The 21,799-nt window shown below is 42.8% G+C and overlaps 1 protein-coding gene across 2 annotated transcripts in view; it reads right to left on the bottom strand.

The window, feature by feature from the left end:
* ATP6V1A (ATPase H+ transporting V1 subunit A) overlaps positions 1-21,487 on the bottom strand; it is a 32,257-nt gene extending 10,770 nt beyond the window's left edge. Inside the window, exons 1-8 of one of the 2 annotated variants that reach the window (XM_074853772.1) lie at positions 21,356-21,487; positions 8,440-8,534; positions 6,623-6,751; positions 4,441-4,655; positions 3,598-3,735; positions 2,945-3,096; positions 2,075-2,237; positions 792-900 (exon numbers count right to left, since the gene is read on the bottom strand). In XM_074853772.1, coding sequence (XP_074709873.1) covers positions 792-900; positions 2,075-2,237; positions 2,945-3,096; positions 3,598-3,735; positions 4,441-4,655; positions 6,623-6,751; positions 8,440-8,521 — 988 coding nt within the window. In that variant the 5' untranslated portion in view covers positions 8,522-8,534; positions 21,356-21,487. Of the gene's footprint in view, positions 1-791; positions 901-2,074; positions 2,238-2,944; positions 3,097-3,597; positions 3,736-4,440; positions 4,656-6,622; positions 6,752-8,439; positions 8,535-11,990; positions 12,139-21,355 lie in introns of those variants that run through there. The other variant, XM_074853780.1, reaches the window with a different exon arrangement.
* Positions 21,488-21,799: the final 312 nt, after the last annotated feature.

Raw genomic sequence — 21,799 nt, 5'->3', positions numbered from 1 at the left:
CAGCGTGCTGCAGGATACAGTTCAGAAAGGAATTCTATGCTTGTATGTTGTCACTAAGATGAAATAAGCCAAATTATTTAAGTTCACATTTTGATGGAAACAGACACTGGAAGTTATTCTTTCTTCTCACTAGATCATGTCCTTGCTGTCTTTTTTTTTTTGTTTATTTCTTCTCACTCTCTGCATTTTTGCTTATGAACCACTCTGGCTCATCTTATATTCCCGTGTATTTCTTTGAAGAGACACGCCAGTGTCACTGATGCTACTCTTTGCCTCGCTGAAACCATGAACAAAGCCTCTTCTTACTGTAAAGCATCTCCTTCCCTTTCAAACTAACAATAGAACAGCGAGAAAAGGTCGTGTTTTATCTTAATTATCTGACAACTTTTCATAACAAAGAATTTTTAAAAAACCTCAAAGAGGGTGCAAAAGAAAGAAAACTAGCCTGCCAACTCAGAGAGTACTATTCCTGCCCATTAAGTGGCTGTACTTGTCAGCAAAAAGCTATTCACAAACAAAAGCTTACATAAACACATGGAGAAAAACTACATGGGAGCTGGCGCACTAAGTTCACCTTATAAGCAAAATTTACTCAATATTTGGAAATCATAATTATATACAAGCAAGCCAAATTCAATTAAGATACTAGGACTTTGTGCAGACAAGGCCCAAAAGGGTTGACCTCTGAAACTAAGGAGGTTTCTTGGTACTGACCATCTCAGCAACTGAAAATACTAGAGCATGATGGCTTGCTCTACACACAGCCTTTTCCAGCCTCCTGTAAATCTTACCAGTATAGATGGAGGCTTCTCTGGCAGCCACAGGCATGTTGGAGGTATTTGCTACCAGAGCTGTTCTCTTCATGATGCTTTCTACCTTGCCATCAACTTCCATTGTTAACTAAAATGCAAGAAAAGAAAAAAAAAAAGGTAACACTAGCAAGTGTTTTTGTTTATTTTTAGTTGTTTTTTTACTGTATGACTTTGTATCAGGATACTCTCCTCACAGCTACTCTACCAAGAGCAGAGACTAGATTCAAGATTTCAGGATGGTTTACCTTCCAGATTGCCACAGCTTAACTCTTCAACATATGTGCCTCAGACTCATCTCATCTCCTGCACCTGGCAAATCCCTACTGATCCCATTCAAATGACTAATGATAACTCCACTGCATCAGGTAGTATGTTATTCTCACTCAGCTTACTAGGCTGGAAGAGCCAAAAATCTTAGCCTCCTGTCACAAGTCTGTTAGGAATCAGAGAACTTTTTGCCCCACCTACACCTATCCAAGTTCATCTTTGACAACTGGACATAAAGCCACATACGTAACCCAGGTGAAACCTCACAACCACCTGAACAACAGAATGTATATCCTGACATTTGTGTAGGATTCCACTTATGAATATCCTGGGATTTACCTTTTTCACGGCCACCTCAGCTTGACTTTCTTATCTTATAATCAGTCAACACACCCAAGCCTTTTACCCCTTATTTCTGATTGGAGTTTCAACCTAACAGTTCAGACTATCTGGCGTCTTTCCTATATTTTACAGAAGACTGTGCCACAACTAATTCACTGACATATAACAACAGTTAGAAGGATTGGTAAACTTGCTGCCTTTTTTTTTAAGCAGGCATTTTCTACTGCCTTCAGAAGGTATTCCACAGCCTCACATATCAAACTAGTATCTGCTAACTGTCTGTATCACCACCCTGCACCATGTAAATACATGTGCTGTGCATGGTTAAGTTAGACAAGTTAGAGACACTACCAGTGAAAGGTAAGATGCTTATAACTGTGCTAAATTACACCCTGGCATTCATTTTGGCTTTATTTTAAACAGGTTAGAAGGTACACCCAAAAACTAGTCCAGATGTTTATTGAGGGGCCACTGAAATCATTCCTGAATCAGCCAAAAGGGATTTCTGTTACTACAGCCAGAACTTACAGCAGGGAGGCAACAAGATCATTTCAAGTCACTCTACCAATGAGATATTTAATTCAGTTACAATACCACTACAATAGCAAGTCCTTCCCAAGAAGGTTTACTCTCCATGAATTGTCCATACTAACCTCCGGGAAATCTCTCAGTACTTCAGACATTTCATTTCCTCGTTCTCCACAGCCTACATAAATGATGACATCACTGTTGGAGTATTTTGAGAGAGACTGAGAGATCACAGTCTTTCCACAACCAAATGCCCCGGGAATCGCTGTTGTACCCCCTTGTACACACCTGAAAAAAGAAAAAGGACTCTGATTTGCAAGGAACTCAAAACCAGCGGTCTCCCATCTTAGAGTATGTTTTCCAATAAAAACTGCCTAATTAAAAGCAGAGTGATGGGAGTCACGTTCAGTGTTCTGGGTGAGAAGCACAGAGGTATTTCACTAAACCAAAAGACTGAGGGAATAAACTATCTTTTTCTTCTACTGCCCTTGAAGTACATGAGTTATGCTGGTACAACAGCTAAACTTTCAGGCTTGAAACACGGCAGTGTTCACAGCTGGAAGCACTGATGGAATGCAAATGCTAAGAAAAGAACGACTGTACTTAGCTGTGCATTATAAGAACAAGCAGCACAGTATTTTAGGACCAAAATTACTGAATTCAGTGTACTGGAAGTTAGTGGCTTAAACGAGCATTTTGTGTGACAGTTAGAAGTGCAACAGTTTTCATTAAGTGGCAATGGCAAAATCACTGGGAACTATACATCCTCAAGACCACAGAAAGAGATGCTACTTTATGTTCAAATGGCTAATAGGTTCTCCTGCCAAATACAGAAATAGGAGGAATTCAGCTAAGTATTTTTTGAGATTATGCTGTGATACATAGTGAAAGCTTGGGGTCTGTTTGCTCTCAAGAAAAATTTAAGGCCTCCTCCCTCTGCGTCCCCCCCAAAAGAGAGATTTCTTACATAGTAGAGAATAGAAGGTAGTACTTACGGGAAGAGGGCATCCAGGACCCGCTGGCCAGTTAATAAAGGATGATTGGCTGGTAACTTCTCAGTAACAGGACGGACTTGACGTACAGGCCAGACCTGGACCATAGTGAACTTCTCCTTCACACCTTCAAACTCCAGCTCTAAGACGACATCCTAACAGACAGCACCAGACACCCGAAGTAAGCAAACCAGTGCACACCGGACCAGCATGCAAAAACCTCATCTCAGCTACTCTGCACAGCTACATCTTTGATACCACCACAGATCTCTCAGAACCTCAACACGCTATCATCCCCTCCTCGGGGAAGGCTCTTTCCCTTATGTACAGTGCTACTGGGAAAAAAAAAGTATGAGATGAAGCTTCAACTAAAAATACGCTTGTGAAAAGCAACTGGATTTTACATATTCATAAGATACTGTAGATCTGCACAGAGGTCAGCGATGCTGAAGTGCCATTGGGAAGCCACATACAGAGAAAGTAACTGCCCAAGGTAATCGTGTAACCCCTGCGGGCAGGGTAGCAGAAGCAATCATTAACTCAGACATCATCTTGTGTGAAACACTTTCAGTTGGCATCATGCAGAACAGAAAAAGTACATCAGCCTTATGAAAGGGACATGGAATATACCAGAAACTGCTGTTTGGGAGACTTACTGAAGCATCGTAGTTTCCTGGCGGAGCAATGTATGTAACTGTACCCCTGTTCCGTGGGGGCAGCATGATTTTGTGTTTGATAAGGGAGTTTTCATTCACCACACCATAAATATCTCCACCAGTGATGTGGCTGCCAACCTAAAATCAGAACAGGTCTATTAGTCATAAGTGAGAACACCAGTTTTAAAAAAGAACCTTGACAAAGAACTGTATAAAATAACTGTAGCTATTAAGTCTACCACTGTGATTACTCCCTTTATAAATGCATTGTTACAGCACCGTAGCCCATTTACATAACTCATTACACTAAATGCACATTGCAAGTAACACTATCTGGGTTCAGGTGCCTTTCAAGGCTCAGACAGTAGCAATTACTGACTGATACAAGGAATTTTCCTCGTTTCTTTTATACCTCTCAGCTTAACGTGTTAAGTAGAGAAAGTATAGCATATGCTAACCTGCAGGGTTGGAAAAAAGATGCTGCCAAGGGCTAAAGCCGTGACATTTTCCAGCTCTAAGGCTATCTTCACCATTTGCAAAATGCGTGCTGCAGTCATTCTTGCTCCTGCTAATGCTTAGTGCAATTCCACCAGTTTCTTTATGGTTTTGTAAATACATAAAAACTTTGCAAGTTTCTCATATGCAGCAAAACCACACAGAAGTCACATCAAGTAAGTTTTGGTGATCCCCATCCAGTCTCATACATCACTACTGTCTGCCAGCACCCCTTTTCACAAACTTAAATACAGCATTAACCATGGCTCCCGGCAGTCACACCCTGCTCTGGCCCCAAGCTCTGGGGGCAGAGGAGCAGGAGGGGAAGACGGGCTTGTCATAACCTACCCGCAGATTTTTAGAAGGCATGAAGTCCCATTTGACATCTCGGCTCAAAGCTGACACGTTGACACCTCTAGGGATATAGATACTTTTGGTCAGAGTGCTGATGTCTGAGAGGGGCCTCTGGATACCATCAAAAATGGCTCCCATAATGCCAGGCCCTAGTTCCACTGACAGGGGTTTGCCAGTACGGAGTACAGGATCTCCTACAGAGACACCAGCTAAAGATTTGCTGAGGAAAAGTTCATCCAGAGAAAGGGAAAAACAGAACAGAAGGCATCACATTCACAACATCATACTCTTAAACCACCTTTCTGACTTCAAGGTAACATTTTTACTACTATATTACACATAGAATAGTTTGGGTTGGAAGGGACCTTAAAGGCCATCCTGTTCCAACCCCTCTGCCGCAGGCAGGGACACCTTCCACTAGCCCAGGCTGCTCAAAGCCCCGTCCAACCTGGCCTTGAACCCTTCCAGGGAGGAGGCAGCCACAGTCTCTCTGGGCAACCTGTTCCAGTGTCTCACCACCCTCACAGGAAAGAATTTCTTCCTCATGTCTAATTTAAACCTGCCCTCTTTCAGTTTAAAACCATTACCCCTCGTCTGGTTGGACTAGATGATCTTCAAGGTCTTTTCCAACCTAGATGATTCTGTGATTCCACCCTATCCCAACACTCCCTAATGAAGAATCCCTCCCATCTTTCCTGTAGCCCCCTTTTAGGTACTGGGAGGTCACTATAAGGTCTCCTCAGAGCCTCCTCTTCTCTGGGCTGAACAACTCCAACTCTCTCAGCTTGTCTCACATCATCATTTGAGAAGCACGTAGGCTTTATACTAAACTCAAGCTGAAAATGCTAAAGCAACAAAGTTGCTCATCCTCCAGAGAGGCAAAGTAGGGGGCAATATTCTGCTTTACGATCATTAGTTCAAGTCAACTATATGGATGAATTTACTGGAGTGACATGCAGCAGTATCACAAAATGCCAGGCATTTCTTAAATCTTCAAACCTAAAAAACAGGTTTGATTGTTGAAGTCAGACAATGTTATGAACTATGTAACTTTTTGCTTCAGGATTTGTTAGAGAGCACAACTATTTTGACCTCGAGCCTTGTACAGACTTTTTGACAGCAGTCTAATTTTAAAGGGAGTTTGTTCAAGACCAGCGTTATTTCCCTCCTCTCTGGTATTAAGTTGTCCAGTCTATGCACTATCTAAGCTCCAAAGATGCACAATGGACCTCTCTGCAAAGAGCCAGCAGTTTGGCAAAAAGCCCTGCTAGAATACAAAAGAAACCCCCAAAACCCTATGCAAGACTCCAGAGATTAAATGCAAGTTGACTTCAGAGAGCCCTATGACAGAGCCTAAAAGTAAACCACCCTTAAACTTGTTCCACATGCTGATGGAAGGCTACTAGATATTACAATGATGATGCCATCTAAAATGATAAAGTAGTAGGTACGGAGAGGAGCTAGTCACCAGTTTACCATTCAACTCCTCAGAACAAAGCTTTGGCAGCCAGCACAGGCTTCTTCCTAGTCTCTATGGATTCACAGAGCCAACTCTTAAGTTTAAAAGAAAAAAAAAAAGAAGGTCTGGCCTCAAGTTTTATGACTTCTTTTCTGACGTTCGCTCATATATGTGTAATAGATAATACATTTTAAGTTAACTAGATTTTAGAATACATGCTGCGTCCTAGCTGGACCAAGATTCTGTAAGCACACTGCAGAAACAAAAATGTAGTCTTACATCTGGCAAAATACTCTGCCCAGATGAAGGCATTCTGCCCACTTTACATTTCCTATTTAAGCATCTAGTTTTTAAAAGCAAAGAAAAAAACAAAAAAAAATATACTGCTTGGTAGCTTTACCATTTCCGTTTGACATTTGTCAAACAACTTCCTTAACAAAAAGCCGTAATATTTAAATCAACTTTAATTCTGAGATACACATTATTTGATTTCCACTTAAAATAAAATCCCAGTCTCCTCGGTACATGGCCAAGGAAGATAAGATTTACCTCCAAACCATCAGAATTTACAAAAGACGTGCAGAACAGACGTCCTGCTGGCACCAGAAATACCAAGTGCTGGTCCCAGTCAGCTTTGCTTATGGTCTTCACTCTAATCACCCCTGTGTTCTGGACTACACAGTCTGGTAGGCCCAAAGGGATCAGTGAAAAGGATACATGTTTCTTCATACACCTGGACGGTTGCCAAATCACCTTCCAGTCGGATAATCTCCCCCACCAGTTCACTGTGGCCTACTCGTACCAGCTCGTACATAGCAGCACCTGCCATGTTGCACGCCGTGACCACTGTAAAAGACAGGCATGTAGGTGAATATTTTTCCTGTAGCTCATGAAATTTGCTCATCAGAAGTTGGTGAGAACTGCATAGCAGAAGACTGGTATTGACCCAAATGAGAAGTACATTCTTGATTTCACAAAAGGGCTAACTTGGCTGCCCCAAATCTTGGTATTTCTATTCTAAAAGTCAAAAGAAAAAAGTTTCCCTATACTTTTCACGCTGTTCCTTTATGCTCAATAAGAGGACACTACTATCAGAATGTAGTAGTTCAGGCAATTCACGCCATAATTTCTCTTATCTATCTTGACAGATGGCGAACGTTTAGGGTTTTAGAGACGCAGTGAACTTTGAGAGACAAGTTACATAGGTGCTTCTCCCTTTCAGTTAGCTGGGCCACGTTCCCTTCTGACTAAATTAAAACATACAAGAAAACAGCAAAAGCTCACCTGATACCTGGTAGTTAAATAAATCTGTGGTTGGGGACCAGCATTTTCAAGTCACTCAAACTTACCTTGGTAACATCTGGGTGCTCACATAACAAACTATTTCCATGTGTAGGTCAAGCCAAGGCGCCTGCTAAAGGCCATGCGTACCCTTGTATCTAGACTAGCAGGTGCCTACAAAGCTTTTAAGGAAACACTATTTTCATATTTTATTTTGTAGGAAAGTGATGTATATCTTTGGGCACTTAACTTTCAGCAGATAAAAACTGTTTTACAGCATATTTTGGGCCTGAAACCTCCTACTGTTCTGAGTTAGATTTCAGTACGTCATACAGGAGGCCTAGCTGCTTTAGGACAAAATTTATGGTGTCTTTATATTAGAATGTCAATCTTGCACACAGGATTCATGTATTTACACAGAAATACATTTTCCACTTCTTAAGAAAGCTGTATCAGTTTAAAATTGTTGTTAAGTATCACTTCTACAGTTAAGAAATCGGCAGTGAAAGAACAGGTATTTATTCAGGTAGACACAAGCCAAGGGAGTTTCTTATTAAAGAAGCTGTACTGACAAAAATACATGCTATACTTTTGCTCTCACATTCCCATCCTTTCCTTCACCTCTTGAAAAGAGTGCAGGATGGAGCAGAAAAGCTGGTAGAGCCTGCACGTATTCAAAAGCTGTTACCATCAGAGTAAAGAAACTATTTAAGCTGACAAAGAAGGAGGAGGAATCCTCCTTCTCCCAGTTGCACTACCACCATGCTCTGCCACCTTCCCTAACCCTTGCAGCTCCTTGCTGAGCTTCTCCAGCCTGCAGTGCAATAACAGAGAACAGCTTGATACTGGCAGGGGACTGAGTGTTCCAGAGAGTGCAGGGTCAAACTGCATTTCAGCAAGAACGGACTGCGCATCTCACCCTTTTAGAGAAGCTTAATTCATTGGGCCTGCAGATATCTGACCAAGGGGCTTTACCTCATCCAGAAAGCTTACTACCCTTTAAAAAATTATTATTATTATTCATCAGCCTGCTTCTGCTCATTACATCTTTAAATAAGGCTAATTAGCAGTAACATCTCATCAGTATAGTCTTATAAAATATTCAGAAATATAAGTCAGTGATCCTCCTTAAAAAGCTCACCCGAAAAAAAGAAAAAGCCCCACCCAGAGCTCTGCTATACTTCACCACTTCCAAGTGAACAAGACACTGGATGAAACAGAACCTATGATTGCCTTTACAAAATAATACCTACCAGGTCCCGAGACTCCGTGGACATAGCCAACAAAAGCCTCTCTGTCCTCATCACGAATTTTGGGTAGCTTGGAGAAGTCCATTTTGCCTGTTCAACTGTACAGAAGGAAAAAAGAAAAAAGTCAGTCCTGAGGAATACATACATGTAATAAGCTCCTCCTCTTCCTCCCCTCTGCTCTCTCCTTGTTCCCAGTTAGAAAGAATTCTGAACAGAAGAATTCTGAACTTGTGACGCCTGAAGCACCTTGACCACACTGATTTTAAAACTATAGAAAGTTAAAAAGTAACTCATTTAAACAAACAGAAGAACTTACATCCCCTATTGCAGAAACACAGGGGTGGAACATCACTCCACAATATGCTCCACAAAACAGCGCTGAGTGAAACGATTACACTCCAAACTGCCATAACACCACTGGACTGTTTTCAAGCCCAATAACAGGATATTTAAACAATGGAGAGTCTCTTCTGTCTTCCACATCTCACCTACCCCCCTTCAAAGTACGGAGTTTTCCATGATCCTGAGTGAGCAAGAGAATGTTCTGGGGCTGCTTCACTGCCACCAGCCTCTAAAAGGCAATACTACAAATATTAATTGTGAAAATTCTAATTTTGCTATCTTAAGGTGCTGAATCAGTATTCAGAGGAAGAAACACATGTTTTCACAAGCACTATCATACACACACGTGAGTCCTCTTTATATGCCTCACAGCCAGGTGTTACACAACCTTTGCTATCAGTGAAAGCCGTGGAGCGTTATAGAAGAATTGTGCTGAATAATGGCCCAAACCCCCAACTTGCAACAGTTAAACAGACTGACATCTCTTGCCAGTAACTGCTTAGAAGATCTAAACAAGTGGCACAGGAAAAGCTGTTTTAGAAACAGAACTCCTCCATCTACATTTGCCCTGTAATCAACAGTTGGGCTCTCCTGCTTCGGGTGCAGATATTTCATGTTTTTGCTTCGTCAGCCCTTATCATGCTTTGCGTTACCTTGGAAGCTGATTAGTGTTAGAGAACTGTAAGGCAATTCTCTCCCATTTCTACTGTATTGACACATTTACGACGCAGCACTGGTGAAAAGAGCGGTATGGCAGCCCCAGCATACAATGCTCTCTGCCCATCAACAGCCCCTACCCAGCAAAAGCCCGTGGTTTGGTGATGTGAACTGCGTGAGGCATCTGTTGACACTCGGTCTTTGCAAGAAGCTTAACCTAACACAGCGTCTTCTGCACGGCAGCAAATAGAGGCATAATCAGGCTTGAAAACCTGTCCTGCGTACAATGAGGAAGACAACTATATTGCCACCTCTTCCATCATCATTAGAGGATGCTTCTCTGCCTGTTCTTCAGGAGCAGTAAATTCTTAAAATCTTATGATGACCCTTTTCCAGCTTTTCAATACTACAAGTCCTCTGCCCCTCAGCCTCTTTACCAATCTAAATGTTTTAAATCGGTGGCTCTGCTCTGGAAGAAAAGAATCTCCAACGATTCCAAACTCCTATTGATCCTGAAGGAATAGCTTCTTTCAGGCTGCCTGTCTCACTGGAGTGGACTGTGTAACATGGCTACCATTGACTCATTTCACAACAGCCACCCCAACAGTTGATCATGACTCAGTCACCATCAGCCTGGAGTGGAACTGCCAACTGCTCTCGAGCTCAAAGGCTAAGTCAGATATCTGTTACATCCCTCTACTCTCCATGATAGCTTTATCCTTTAAGCTGCCTGTTGTTTAGGCCCAGAAGACAATTTTAATTTCACTGCTTATTTTTCAAAAGTCTCCTCTGACAAATATCCTTGAAAAGCAGTTCCTAAGCAGCTGGTAAGAGCTGATTCTGATCAGACTAACATAACTACCTCATCATTTTTGGTTTTACCAATTAAAAACATTGCAAAACTCAAGTACAATTACTGTCCATACTGAAAAAAGCAGCTGGTCTTACAAATATACCCAAAACATTTCTTTCAACATACCATGATACAGAACAATCTCTAGAGTCCTACTACCAAAATCTTCTATAGAAGCACAATAAAGAGCTAAACCAAATTCTCACAACTGAATTAGTGACGCTGTTTGGCAGTTAGACAGTACAGGGTCCCATATGAAAGAGTCAATTCACAAAGGCAAGGAAAGGCAGGAAGAACACTGGCCAGTTTCAATTTAAATTAACTTTTCTTCATATCCAAAACCTGAAGGTCAGCTGACTGCCATTTGAAGCAACTGCTTATCTTTTTGGGACACAAAGAACCTCAGAACAGTCATTCTGCAGTTAAACAGCATCCTGACACCCAGCACCTGCCTCTTGTTCCTGTGGCTGCTCTGCTCCCTCTCTCTTCCTAAAGTCACCTTCCCAAATTACTGGCCAAGCCAAATAAAAGAAAAAAGGGATTCCTCTGCTAGCCCACTTAGCAACACACCATTAAACCCTGTCTTTGTCCAGATCTTTAGCTTCTGCACCAACTGCTTTTAAACACATACCTATTGACTATTCCAAGTGTGAAAGATGCAGTAAATTCTTCCTCACCTTTCTTCCTTCCATCTCCTATATACCTCCAAACAAAGTACCCACAGTCTAAAAAAGCCAGTGCTTACTCAGCCAAGCTGACCTCTTTTTTAAGGGGCTTACCCCTCTTTTAACAGTGAATACAAATTAAGAAAGAAAAAAGCTGTTATTTCTCTCTGCATAGTTTTCCTGTGTTTGCATATTAGTGCTACAGAGTTTCATTTTATATGGAAAAGTCCTTGAGGGCAGAAATGTTGCCTTACCTACCTACACTGTTAAATGTTTTCATTGTTAGTACTCAGAAAAAATGAAATTCCCTAAAGCACATCAGGATTTGTTAAACATAACATCATGTGTGCAGGCAGTGTGTACTTACCCCAGAAGCCATGGTAGCTAGCCATTTTAGAAATCTGCTGAGCTCCTATAGCTTTTCAGAGGCCTCTTGCCAACACAGGGTATTAGGCACTATACGCAATCCACTCCTACAAAGTCCACTAGCACACCTACACAGCATATTAGCTTAATTTTAATTTTCTTATGAACAAAGATACATCTTGTATCCTTTACAACTCACATACAGGAACCTTCCTTGTCTTAAACAGTTTACCAATTGATTTTAAACATGCTTTTAAGCTCTAACATTGTCATATTCTGCCTAACAGTGCCAGAAATCAAAATATTACTTGCTGCAGAACCATCCCTGACTGAAAGGTGATTTATTAAAGTAATTTTATAGTCATAATTAAACAAGAAGGGGCCAACAACCTGAGTCTTCTATCCTGGTTTCTCCCCAGCACAGCAATTTGGCTGCACAGTAACCCCAAAAATGTAACTGGCTTGCTCTCAATGCTGGAGAAACCTGTTTTCTGTTACAGTTCCTTGTTTGTGCTTCAAACATTTGATCTGACCCAGAATTTACACGATAAACTGCCTTTACCACAAGGATCTCTTCAAAATTAAGACTCCAGTGAGATTTTTAGAAGGAACCTTCTTTCAGCAAGGAAGAAAATCCGTGACTATTTTATCATATAAACACAGATTCTTACCTTGTTTTGCAGAAATGGGGAGTAACAAAAATCCACAGGCCCAGTGAAGCAAAGCCAGAATTGAGCAGTTAAGCACCACCACTGAGGAAATAATTGTCCTTCTAGTGCCCCTACACAGAGGGATGAGAAAGCCTGCTGCAGAGGGGAAAGAAATTTCTGACACACAGCAGAGGCATAACCACCTGACTTGATGAGTCATCAGTCTCCCTCTCTCCCACCAGCACCGAGGAATGCCGCAATAGCAAATCCAGCTACCTAGAGCCCAGCTGAACTCCCATCTGCGCCCTCCTTACTGCACAGGACCCAGCAGAAGAAATTAAAAGCGGCGTTCAGCATTCGCATTAAGCGACTACAAAGACAATAATCTCTATGTCCCAAGTGGTACATGCTACTACATAAAAATCCTTGCAAGAGAGATGCGTGCTTCCTGCTGGAAGCCGTTTACCTACAGTCCTCCAGTGTTATATATCCGTGTCAGCGCGTGCTCTGTTCTGGAGGAGCTTAACAGAACAACCGTTTAACGACAGACTGCACAGGGAGGTGATGAAGCTGCCGCAACACTAATTGCTTGGGTATGTAGAACAGGTACTGATTCTTGTCAAAATAAAGAGTCTTGTGGGGCTTACTTCTGCTAAGAACCCCTTCCCCTAGTTAGCAGAAACACTGATGCCACTGCACAATATCCAACACCTTAGCAAAGCAGACTGATGTGCCACCTTGAGTGACAGCTGCCAGAATCTGTTTTCAAAGATCGACAGGCACAAACATTGTCCTGCATGTTGAGACAAGCAGCTATGCAGTCGCTCCCTCAAGAAGCTGCCTGAGTTGAAGAGTTGCCTGCAGTCTTCACAACTTCTCAAGACTATCTTTGCAAGTTCTAGGATTAGCAACACATCAAACTGGCATGAAAGCTTTAAAAAACTAACCAGAATTGTAGTAAATAGCACAATACCAGCAATTTGGAAGCAGCAGCATTACATTATTAAGTCACCAGTGCTAGGATTCATTCTGCTAGAGTAACTTTGAACTAAGGTCATAGATTTTAGTACATCTGAAACAGACTAATGTATTTTAACTTCCTAGGGTAGAAAAATGGAGTCAGAATGTAAAACCTTACATTCAATATCCAGGAAAGCTTAATAGACATGCACAGTAAAAAGTCACCAAATAAAGTTTTCCAAAGAAAATCCCTCCTCCTCCTCTTAGTAAAAACCTAGACGTTACAGAACAGTATAGATTACAACCCACACTGGACAATCAGCTTAGCACCACATTTGAGTCATGCTTTAGAATCAAAACTGCCAACATTTACTATGTTCACCTGAGCAGACTTTGGTACAGTGCATAGATCCCAGTGTCCAGCTGTACAAGGATGTGTTGCAAGTGCCTCATAAATAATAGAATAATCATTGCCATAGATTTCCTGTAACTTGAACAGTTTATACTTCCCCTTCCAAGAGACGGTATTTTTAAGAGGAAGTATTAAAAAAATAACTAGACAAATGCAGAAGTTCAGCAGCATTTCTGCATCTAGAATTCAAGATACTGACCCAGAAGAAACAGCATGCCCAGAACTCTAACACAGGTCATTTGAAAGGGAAGCCAAAGAGTATTCTCAGGAAATCTGCTCCTTCATACTAAGTAGAATCATAATTTTACTATAATGCAGCAGGGAAAAATTACTCCAGATTTCTCAGTCACCAAACTACGGAATTGCTGAGGTTGGAAGGCACCTCTGGACATCACCTAGTTCCAACGCCCTGCTCAAAGCAAGCTAGAGCAGGCTGCTCTGGACCACATCCAGCTGGGTTTTGATTATCTCCAAGGATGAAGACTCCCCAACTCTCTGGGCAACCTGTTCCAGTGTTCAGACACCCTTACAAGTAAAAAGCATTTTCTTATGTTTAAAGGGAATTCCCTGTATTTCAATTTGCTCCCACTGATTCTTGTTACTTCAGCAGATACCACTGAGAAGAGTCTGGTTCCATTCTCTTTGCTCCCTCCCTTTAGGTATTTATATACTTCACAATAAGATTCTCAGAGCCTTCTCTTCCTGAGGCTACATAATCCCAGCTCTCTCACCCTCTCCTCATATCTCCAAACCCTTAACAGTCTTTGCGGCCCTTTTCTGGACCCGCTCCATCAAGCTGTATCTTCCTTCTACTGGAGAACCCAGAACCAGACACAGCATTCCAGATGTGGTTTCCCCAGAGCTTTGTCAAGGGGAAAAACCACCTCCCTGAACCTGCTGGCAGCATTCTTCCTCACGTGGCCCAGGACAGCGCTGGCCACCTTTGCCACATGGCAAGCTCATTGCCAGCTCATGTTCAACTTGGTGTCTGCCAGGACCTCTACTCCTTTTCAGCAGAGCCATTTTATAGCCAGTCAGTCCCCAGCTGGTAGCAGGGCACATGGTTATTCCTCCCCAGGTGCAGGACTCGGCATTTCCCTTTGTCAAACTTCATGAGATCCCTGTCAGCCTATTTTTGCAGTCTGTCAAGGTCCCTCTGTATGGCAGCACAGCTATACCAAACACCTTCCAACTCTGTACCATCTGCACTCTAATGAAACCAGGCAGGAGTCACCTCCCGTGCTCACAATGATGCTGCTTAGTCTTCTCTTCACACAGACATCCAGAAGCTAACTGTACCAACTTCTTGCCATAAGCTCCAAGCTAGAAGTATCATCATTTCTTAAACTCAACAACATTCTTCCATTTAATACAATTCCAGTTGCCACAGGGTACTTTGAGGCCACCACTGCTCTCAGTAGGTCAGGAATCTGCTTAAGCGATGCTCACCTACATACCGTGGATCCATCCGCAACCATCAAGACAACTCATCTTTCAAACAACTTGTTCCTCGGATACTATAAAGCCCCTTCCTCTCACATAAGGCTTGCTACTCTGCACAGGTACAGGCAAGTCCAGGTGTATTCAAGAAAAAAGACAGGAAATAGAGTTATGCTGCCACTGTCAGCACAGCACATAATGGCTACAAAGTGAGCCTGTCACAAACATGGCCCATCACAAACTCCTACTGCCTTCTTCCTCAAAACAGATGGGGACTTACCTGTGGGGATGCCAATACATACAAGCCTGATACTTCAAGCAAACATCATGCCTTGCACACAAGCTAAACATATATATATTTATATTTAATACATATATACAGCATAAGAGACTTCCCCCCTACCACAAAGACGGAGTGTGAAAATCTGTTCACGCAAGAAGTATCACCACCACAAATTGTTGCTCAAGTACCCAAGCTTTTATTTGGAAGCTTGGGAGATTCCTTCAGTTAGCCCAGAACAGGACTAGAAAAAAGTTGTGTTTGAACATGACTGAGAAGTTCGCAGCAGCAATAAAACTAGATAGAAAGGCTGGCAAGGCATTCATTGCATAACTGCTTTGACCCACGGAAGATTTGATCAGCGCAGTAGATAACCAGCCTCCTGACTTCAAACGCAGTTGTCACGCTTTGATTGATAAAGATCCTGGTTTTATCAGTTAAAATACTCCTGTTACTAGAGAAAACCACATTGTTCATGTGAAAAAAAAAAAAATATCTCCATCAGCTGACTGGTTATATGCTACAGAGTTTTCCGTAATAGGGTTTTCTACACCAATTCTTTCCTCCCAGCCCAGAAGGCTTCTCCAGAGGAGCAATAGAGGTGGAAATGGATGAGCCTCCCCTTATTTCTTACTTGCTACACTATTTCACAAGTTTCCTACTGTGAAAAATTTGACATTCCTTACAGCCTGCTACACATCCTGCCCCTTCTTTGGCTTGATAGACTTTCACGCAAGAGGAGGATCTAATGCAGCTGAGATCCAAGCAGAATACTAATACGATGTTCATTTCTGTGTCCCACAGTGGTTGTCTTTTCTCATCCTAATCCTGTCATCTAGCTGCTAGGGCTGAAAATTTCTGCAGCCATCTGCTTAGTGCAATGCTCAGTCATTTCCTCTAGACAAGCAACATTTTTATTAACCTCACGAACACTACCGCAAAGCTAACATCCACCATTGCTTTTTATTACATAAAAGTCACTGTACTTTTAGGTGTATTTGGCATCGTTACTAGAAATACTTCTTGTTGCTCTAACCTTCAAGATGACAAACATCAAAATGAGTTGAACACAAAGCTGTAAGCAATTACAGCAGCAAACTTCACTACAGTTCAGTAGAGTCACTTCTGAATAGTTGAAGATTCTTACCTCAACACACAAAAGGTGTGCAGTTTCATAAAACAACTATTGCTAGATTTGTAAGTCAGGCTGTTTTGCATGCAGACACATATTAGCAGTTTGGGCTCATTGAAACACATCAGGTCCTCTATGAGCCTCACCACTGCCTAACTCCTTGTCCCTAAATGTAATAGCTAAAATACTGAGCCTAAGTTTGGAATAAGCATTTCATCACAACACTTAACTTTCAGAACAGTCTTTAAAGTTGAGATATTATGGAATCTTCAGTTTATTATGTGAGGTATTTGACAGCTAGTTTGAAGAGCTGAACTAGGAGTAACTTTGCATGAGTCTTTGAGAAAGATCTAATACCCCTCGCAGATAGAAGTACTCTTTTACAGCACTTTGGTATAATGAAACACCTGGCTGGAATCACAACACACATATTGCCATTGGATTCCAGTAAAAGGAAATTAAGTTGAGGTCGACTTTTCCTGTAATGGAAAACTTCATGTTTTAAAGCAAGTTAAGCCACATTTGGAGATTTTATGTTCAATTACCTGAAGTATTTACAGTTTCTTTAGAAGAGCCAGAGCCCCTCCAACATATTAAATTTTAACATTGTTTAAGCTATATATTGTGGTGGTTGTCTGAATATCCACCAGGTGATGCAAATTTATCTCACGATAACAAAACTCTCAACATTTCAAGGATCTAGAGGAAATCCACATAATAGAATTGCCTTTTTAGAAGTCCTTACCAATGTTATCTGCATTTAGCCAGAAATACTATTTCAGCTTTTTCTTAAGAGCTGGTTTTTAAGTTATTACTTTCACAGTGAGAATCAAAATAACGATAAAAGGTAATAATGAGAAGGACCAAATGTATGGCCCACTAACTGAACTTCTTGGAAGATGCCATTTCTTTGCTAGAATATTAAAAAACAGTCAAGTCATTCTTCAGGAAACTTGCATACCTGAAAGCTTTTGTCCAGTTCTAACAAATTATTCTAATGAAGACACAGTTTTCTCTCTATAAAGCCATAGCCTTTCTCTCCCTCATCACACCTAACCAGCCACAACAGGACTGCTCTTCATGCTTAGGGCACGGAATGCAGACCAGCAGCACAGACATTCAGACCACCTGTCTTTTACGTTGTCCTAACATCAAACCACCCCAGTAAGCGAGCACAGCTTATAGCATCTTGAAGAAGGGACACGGCACGGGGAACACTGCATCTTCACAGTGAAGATTTGGGCATTTTTCTTGGGATGCCATCTGGCAGAAAGAGTTAGTTAGACAGATTGGTCAGCTGAAACTCACCAGTGCACCAACATTTCAACTTGGCCACAAGAATCCTTACAATGTGAGCACTGTTCAACTGATTAAAAAGGACAAAGATAAGACTTTCACATTACAGACGCCCTGTAGGAACACTATTTCTCTCTTAAGCATTTGCATCTGCAATGCGTCTATTTTCGGCACATGTTTTAGTTCATTTAACTGTTCAGCAGGATGAGTCTCAGTTAATGGGGGTAGCAATGGTGTTAAAAATTATTGTTCCCAGGATTAAACAGATGTCAGACAGCTAATGCAGAGAGCCTGATGCTCTAAAAATGTGGCCACAATGGCAGATTCCCATACTAGTTTTAGTACTTCCTGATTACTTCCGAGTTGAACATTTTAAGACACCCACAACGGACTCTCCAAAATGCTGTGAACTATGACAAAATTAAAGAACCGTCAGCAGGCACCATGCATGTATTAGATCTCTGTCAGACAAATTATTTCTGAAGAGAGTGAGCAGTAACATTGAAATTTACACAAGCTCAGAGGAGTAATCAAGCTGATGAACCAAGAAAATAAATTCAGCAGCTAAAACTGATCTTCATCTGCAGTTTGGTGAAGTGCTAGTAATAAAGTCTGTGAGACTAGGACTTTCAGGATTTATCCATATACATCTTACTGATTTTCAGAGTAAGCGTGTCATTTCAGTGAAGACAGACCTTATAAGGCAAAGTTTTTTATAGCAGCCATGTAATATATGGAAGTCTAAAAAGCTAGCAACAAATGGTCAATCCTTCTAAGAAGCGGGGGCGTATAACTTGAGAATTTGACAAAAACAGGATAAATAAATGCATAGATGAAATAAAGTAACCAAACAAAAAAATATTTATGAGATTGTAGAACTTATTGCCATGACATACGACCAAACCCAAGAATTTAGTATGAGCTTAGCCATCGACTTTCAGGAGGGAGTAAACACAACAAAAAGAACAAAAAAACCTTTCAGAACATAAAAGAAGGTAGAACAGTGACAACCAGAAGATCCAGTCTAAGCCAGTTTTGCATGTTGGACCTTCAGGTGATTACTGGCTTAATATGTACAGGAAGAAAAGGTTGAAAAGTTTAGATTCATTCCACCACTTCTGCTGGCGTAGGTCCCCATTTCTGTCTGCCCAACTGGCAGGCTAAAGAAGTCACATGTTTTAAGATGGTGAGTAAGAGTGAACAAGCATGATATTCCAGTTGACTACATTGTCTGTTTTCCTGGGTACAGTTCCAGCCTAAAAAAATCATGTGGATACCATTGTTCAACAATACCTCAATATTTCCAAGTCTAAAATCCCCCACTTTTCTTTGTAACCAATGATACAAGTATGGAGGAACAAAAACCTATTTCAGTTCTAGGCAATGTAGTGTTGGGTTGCTGTTTGGTTGGTTGTTTTGTTGTGTTTTTTTTTTTTTTTTTTTAAAAAAAAGAACGAAATAGAGGGAGTATTTATTACTTGGCCAGCAACAGCATGCAACATTTTATGGTCAACACCAAAGTAACCAAAGACATCAACTGGGTTATCCTGTAATCCTTTTACTCTTTTAGAAAGAGTAATTAGGAACACGGCCTTAGCTCACAAACAAGCAATTTTAAAGCATGAGGGAAAAGCGTTGGTAGGAATTTTCAGGGCTCAGGAACTCAAAGAGACAGTATTATGGTATCAAAACACAAGAGTGAAGCACAGTGCCTCTAAACGTATCTCCTGGGGAATCATCTAGTAACCTGCAGGTCTATAGCGGCTTTGATTGACAATGTGTAATACCAGTACCCACGTGTGTCTGGAAGATAAATGCACAAAGTCATACTGGGAAAAAATTTAGACAACAGAAGTACATCGAAGCCTGCAGACTTTGTAAGTCAGGATTAATGAGGTATAAAACAGTTAATATATACCTAGACCAAAAAAAGAGCTCAATTTAAGCTAATGCTGCATAAAAATTAAGCAAGTCGTACTAATTGTATGTGGCTCAACCCTAATATTAGCATTATCTGTAGAAAATAGCTCTTGATTTGGAAAATGGAAAGGCTGCATTTACAGGAAACAGATCTTGTGTTATACTGTTGCAACACAAGACTTCAACCCCCATTTGAACAGTCAGCTGATGCCAGCAGTCATTTTCCAGCGTTGTCTTAATTTCTCCTTCCCCATCCTCTCAAGCTGATGTCCATGGTGGTTTACTATTTCTGAATGCCAAGCTTTGTCCCCTGATTACAGAATTTATAATAGTTTTTTCCCCCCACATAAAAGAGTAAAACTGTTTTCAAGAAGACTTGACATAATAAACTGACAAGCCCAGCAAAAATAATTGCAATATTTTTGGTAATTCAAAGACCTGTAGACAGTGATCTCACTTCACATGTTCTTAAGTAGAAAATGTAGATACTGTTAAATATTTATACTTGCGGCTCATTGAAAAGGCCTTTCAAAGTACTGTACAGAGAAGCCAAACATTCAGCTGCTGCAGATCTCCAGAGTGCCAAAGTCGGCACAAATACAGCAACCTATAATTTATTGAGGATCCGCCTCAGTTATTCAAATGTCCGCTTGCAAATACCAACCTACACTCAGCACGTTTTTGATGAAGTGCTACAAACCGGTGGGCTAATAAACCACCTTTAGCAGGCTGTCAGCAGGTTTTCCTCCTTTTCCACCCCCTCTCCACTTCATCAAGTGGTATTAGCATTTGAAATACCATGCTAGATCAAATAGCCAGTGTACTTTGCTGAAGTATTACGTTACAATGAATAAAACTATCACCAAATTGCTTTTATTCCCAGCTGGAATGCAAATTCTCTGAGGGAAGCTAGTAAAATCTTAGGAAGGAGTCACTTTGGGCAACTGCACTGAATGGATAGATCTTGACACACGTGTCACACGCTCCGATGTCACAGCTACCTGTAACATGTACAATATCATCCAGAACTCAGTCCTGTAAAATTTCTTTCTTGCCTTTATGTGTGTGACATTTGGAACACCTCATCTAAATTAGGATTTTGTCACTGGCTACAGGAATAGGAAACACATTTGATTTGCCCTCAGTATTTTCAACTGCAGAACAACAGGTGGGCCCTTTTACTAAAGAAGAGCTGCAGTCAGAAGCCAAGAGCAGCATTCCTGTTCCACAGCCTTGCTAGTCGCTCACTGCAGAGCTACAGACAAGGCACAGAAAGATTTGGTTCCACCCAAGATGGTGGGGTGACCCAGCACAGAAACCGAGCCACTGTCACTGCTCTCCTTTATCATGGATTCTGGCGTATCCTTGGGATATCTTGCTGGGCATCTTTCAGAGTGCTCTGCAGGTTTCTTAGCCGGGGAAACCCTACTCAGGGGGCTGCTTCGCTTTCCAGGTCTTTTCTCCCTGAGACACGGGCCCAGGGAGAGCACGGCCGCCGTCAGCGGGCTCCCGCTGGGGAACGGCTCCGTACGGACAACAGACACCGCGCCGCGCCCTCCTCATTTCACTGGGGGCCGGAGAGGCGGCAGGCTCGGGCCTCCGCTCCCAGCGCAGCCCGGGCAGGCGGGGCGGGAGATGAGGGGGCCCTGGCCGCCACCAAGGGGACACCCGCTCCGCAGGGCGCTTTGCGGGTCCTGCCGCCCTCACACACACACATACGCACACCTCATAGCGCTCCGCGAGGGGAGGGCGGCCATTAGCGGCTGCGCGGGGACACCGCCGCCCCTCCCAGGCAGGTAACGGCCAAGGTGGAGGAAGACGACACGTCCCCCCCCCCACATCGCGACCCACCGGGCGGAGGGGGCAGCTCCCAGGACCGCCTTGGGAGAGGAGAGGGCGGAAGGAGCGGAGCAGGACTGGAGCGGAAGGGGGACGAGACGCCTCACCTGCGGCCGGCGCCGGCACCCCCAAAGCCTTCACCACCTTCCTCCGGCGGCGGCGGCGGCGGCGGCGGCCCTGGATCAGCTGATGCCGGTCCCCGCGCGCATGCGCCGCGGCCCGCGCCGGAAGCGTCCCGCGCGAGGCGGTGTCCCCACGCCCACTTCCGGGCAGTGCCATGGGCGCGAGGGAGGAGCTGAGGGGCGGAGCGGCCGCGGCGCCGCGCGGCTCCCCCTCCACGTGACTCGGGAGGGCGTCCCCGAGTCACGTGCAGGGGGAGCCGCGCGGCGCCGCGGCCGCTCCGCCCCTCAGCTCCTCCCTCGCGCCGCGGGCGAGGGGCGGGCACGGCGCATGCGCAGGAAGGAAACCTGCGCGGAGGGGGGCGGGGGGTGAGGGGTCATGGCGGCAAGGCGGCGGGCGGGGGCGCGCGCGGCGTGAGGTGAGGGGTCACG

The sequence above is a fragment of the Strix uralensis genome, chromosome 2 (assembly GCF_047716275.1).
Source record: "Strix uralensis isolate ZFMK-TIS-50842 chromosome 2, bStrUra1, whole genome shotgun sequence".
Lineage (NCBI taxonomy): Eukaryota > Metazoa > Chordata > Aves > Strigiformes > Strigidae > Strix > Strix uralensis.
The sequence above is the reverse complement of the archived record's forward strand: the minus strand, read 5'-3'. Positions and strand labels throughout refer to the sequence as shown.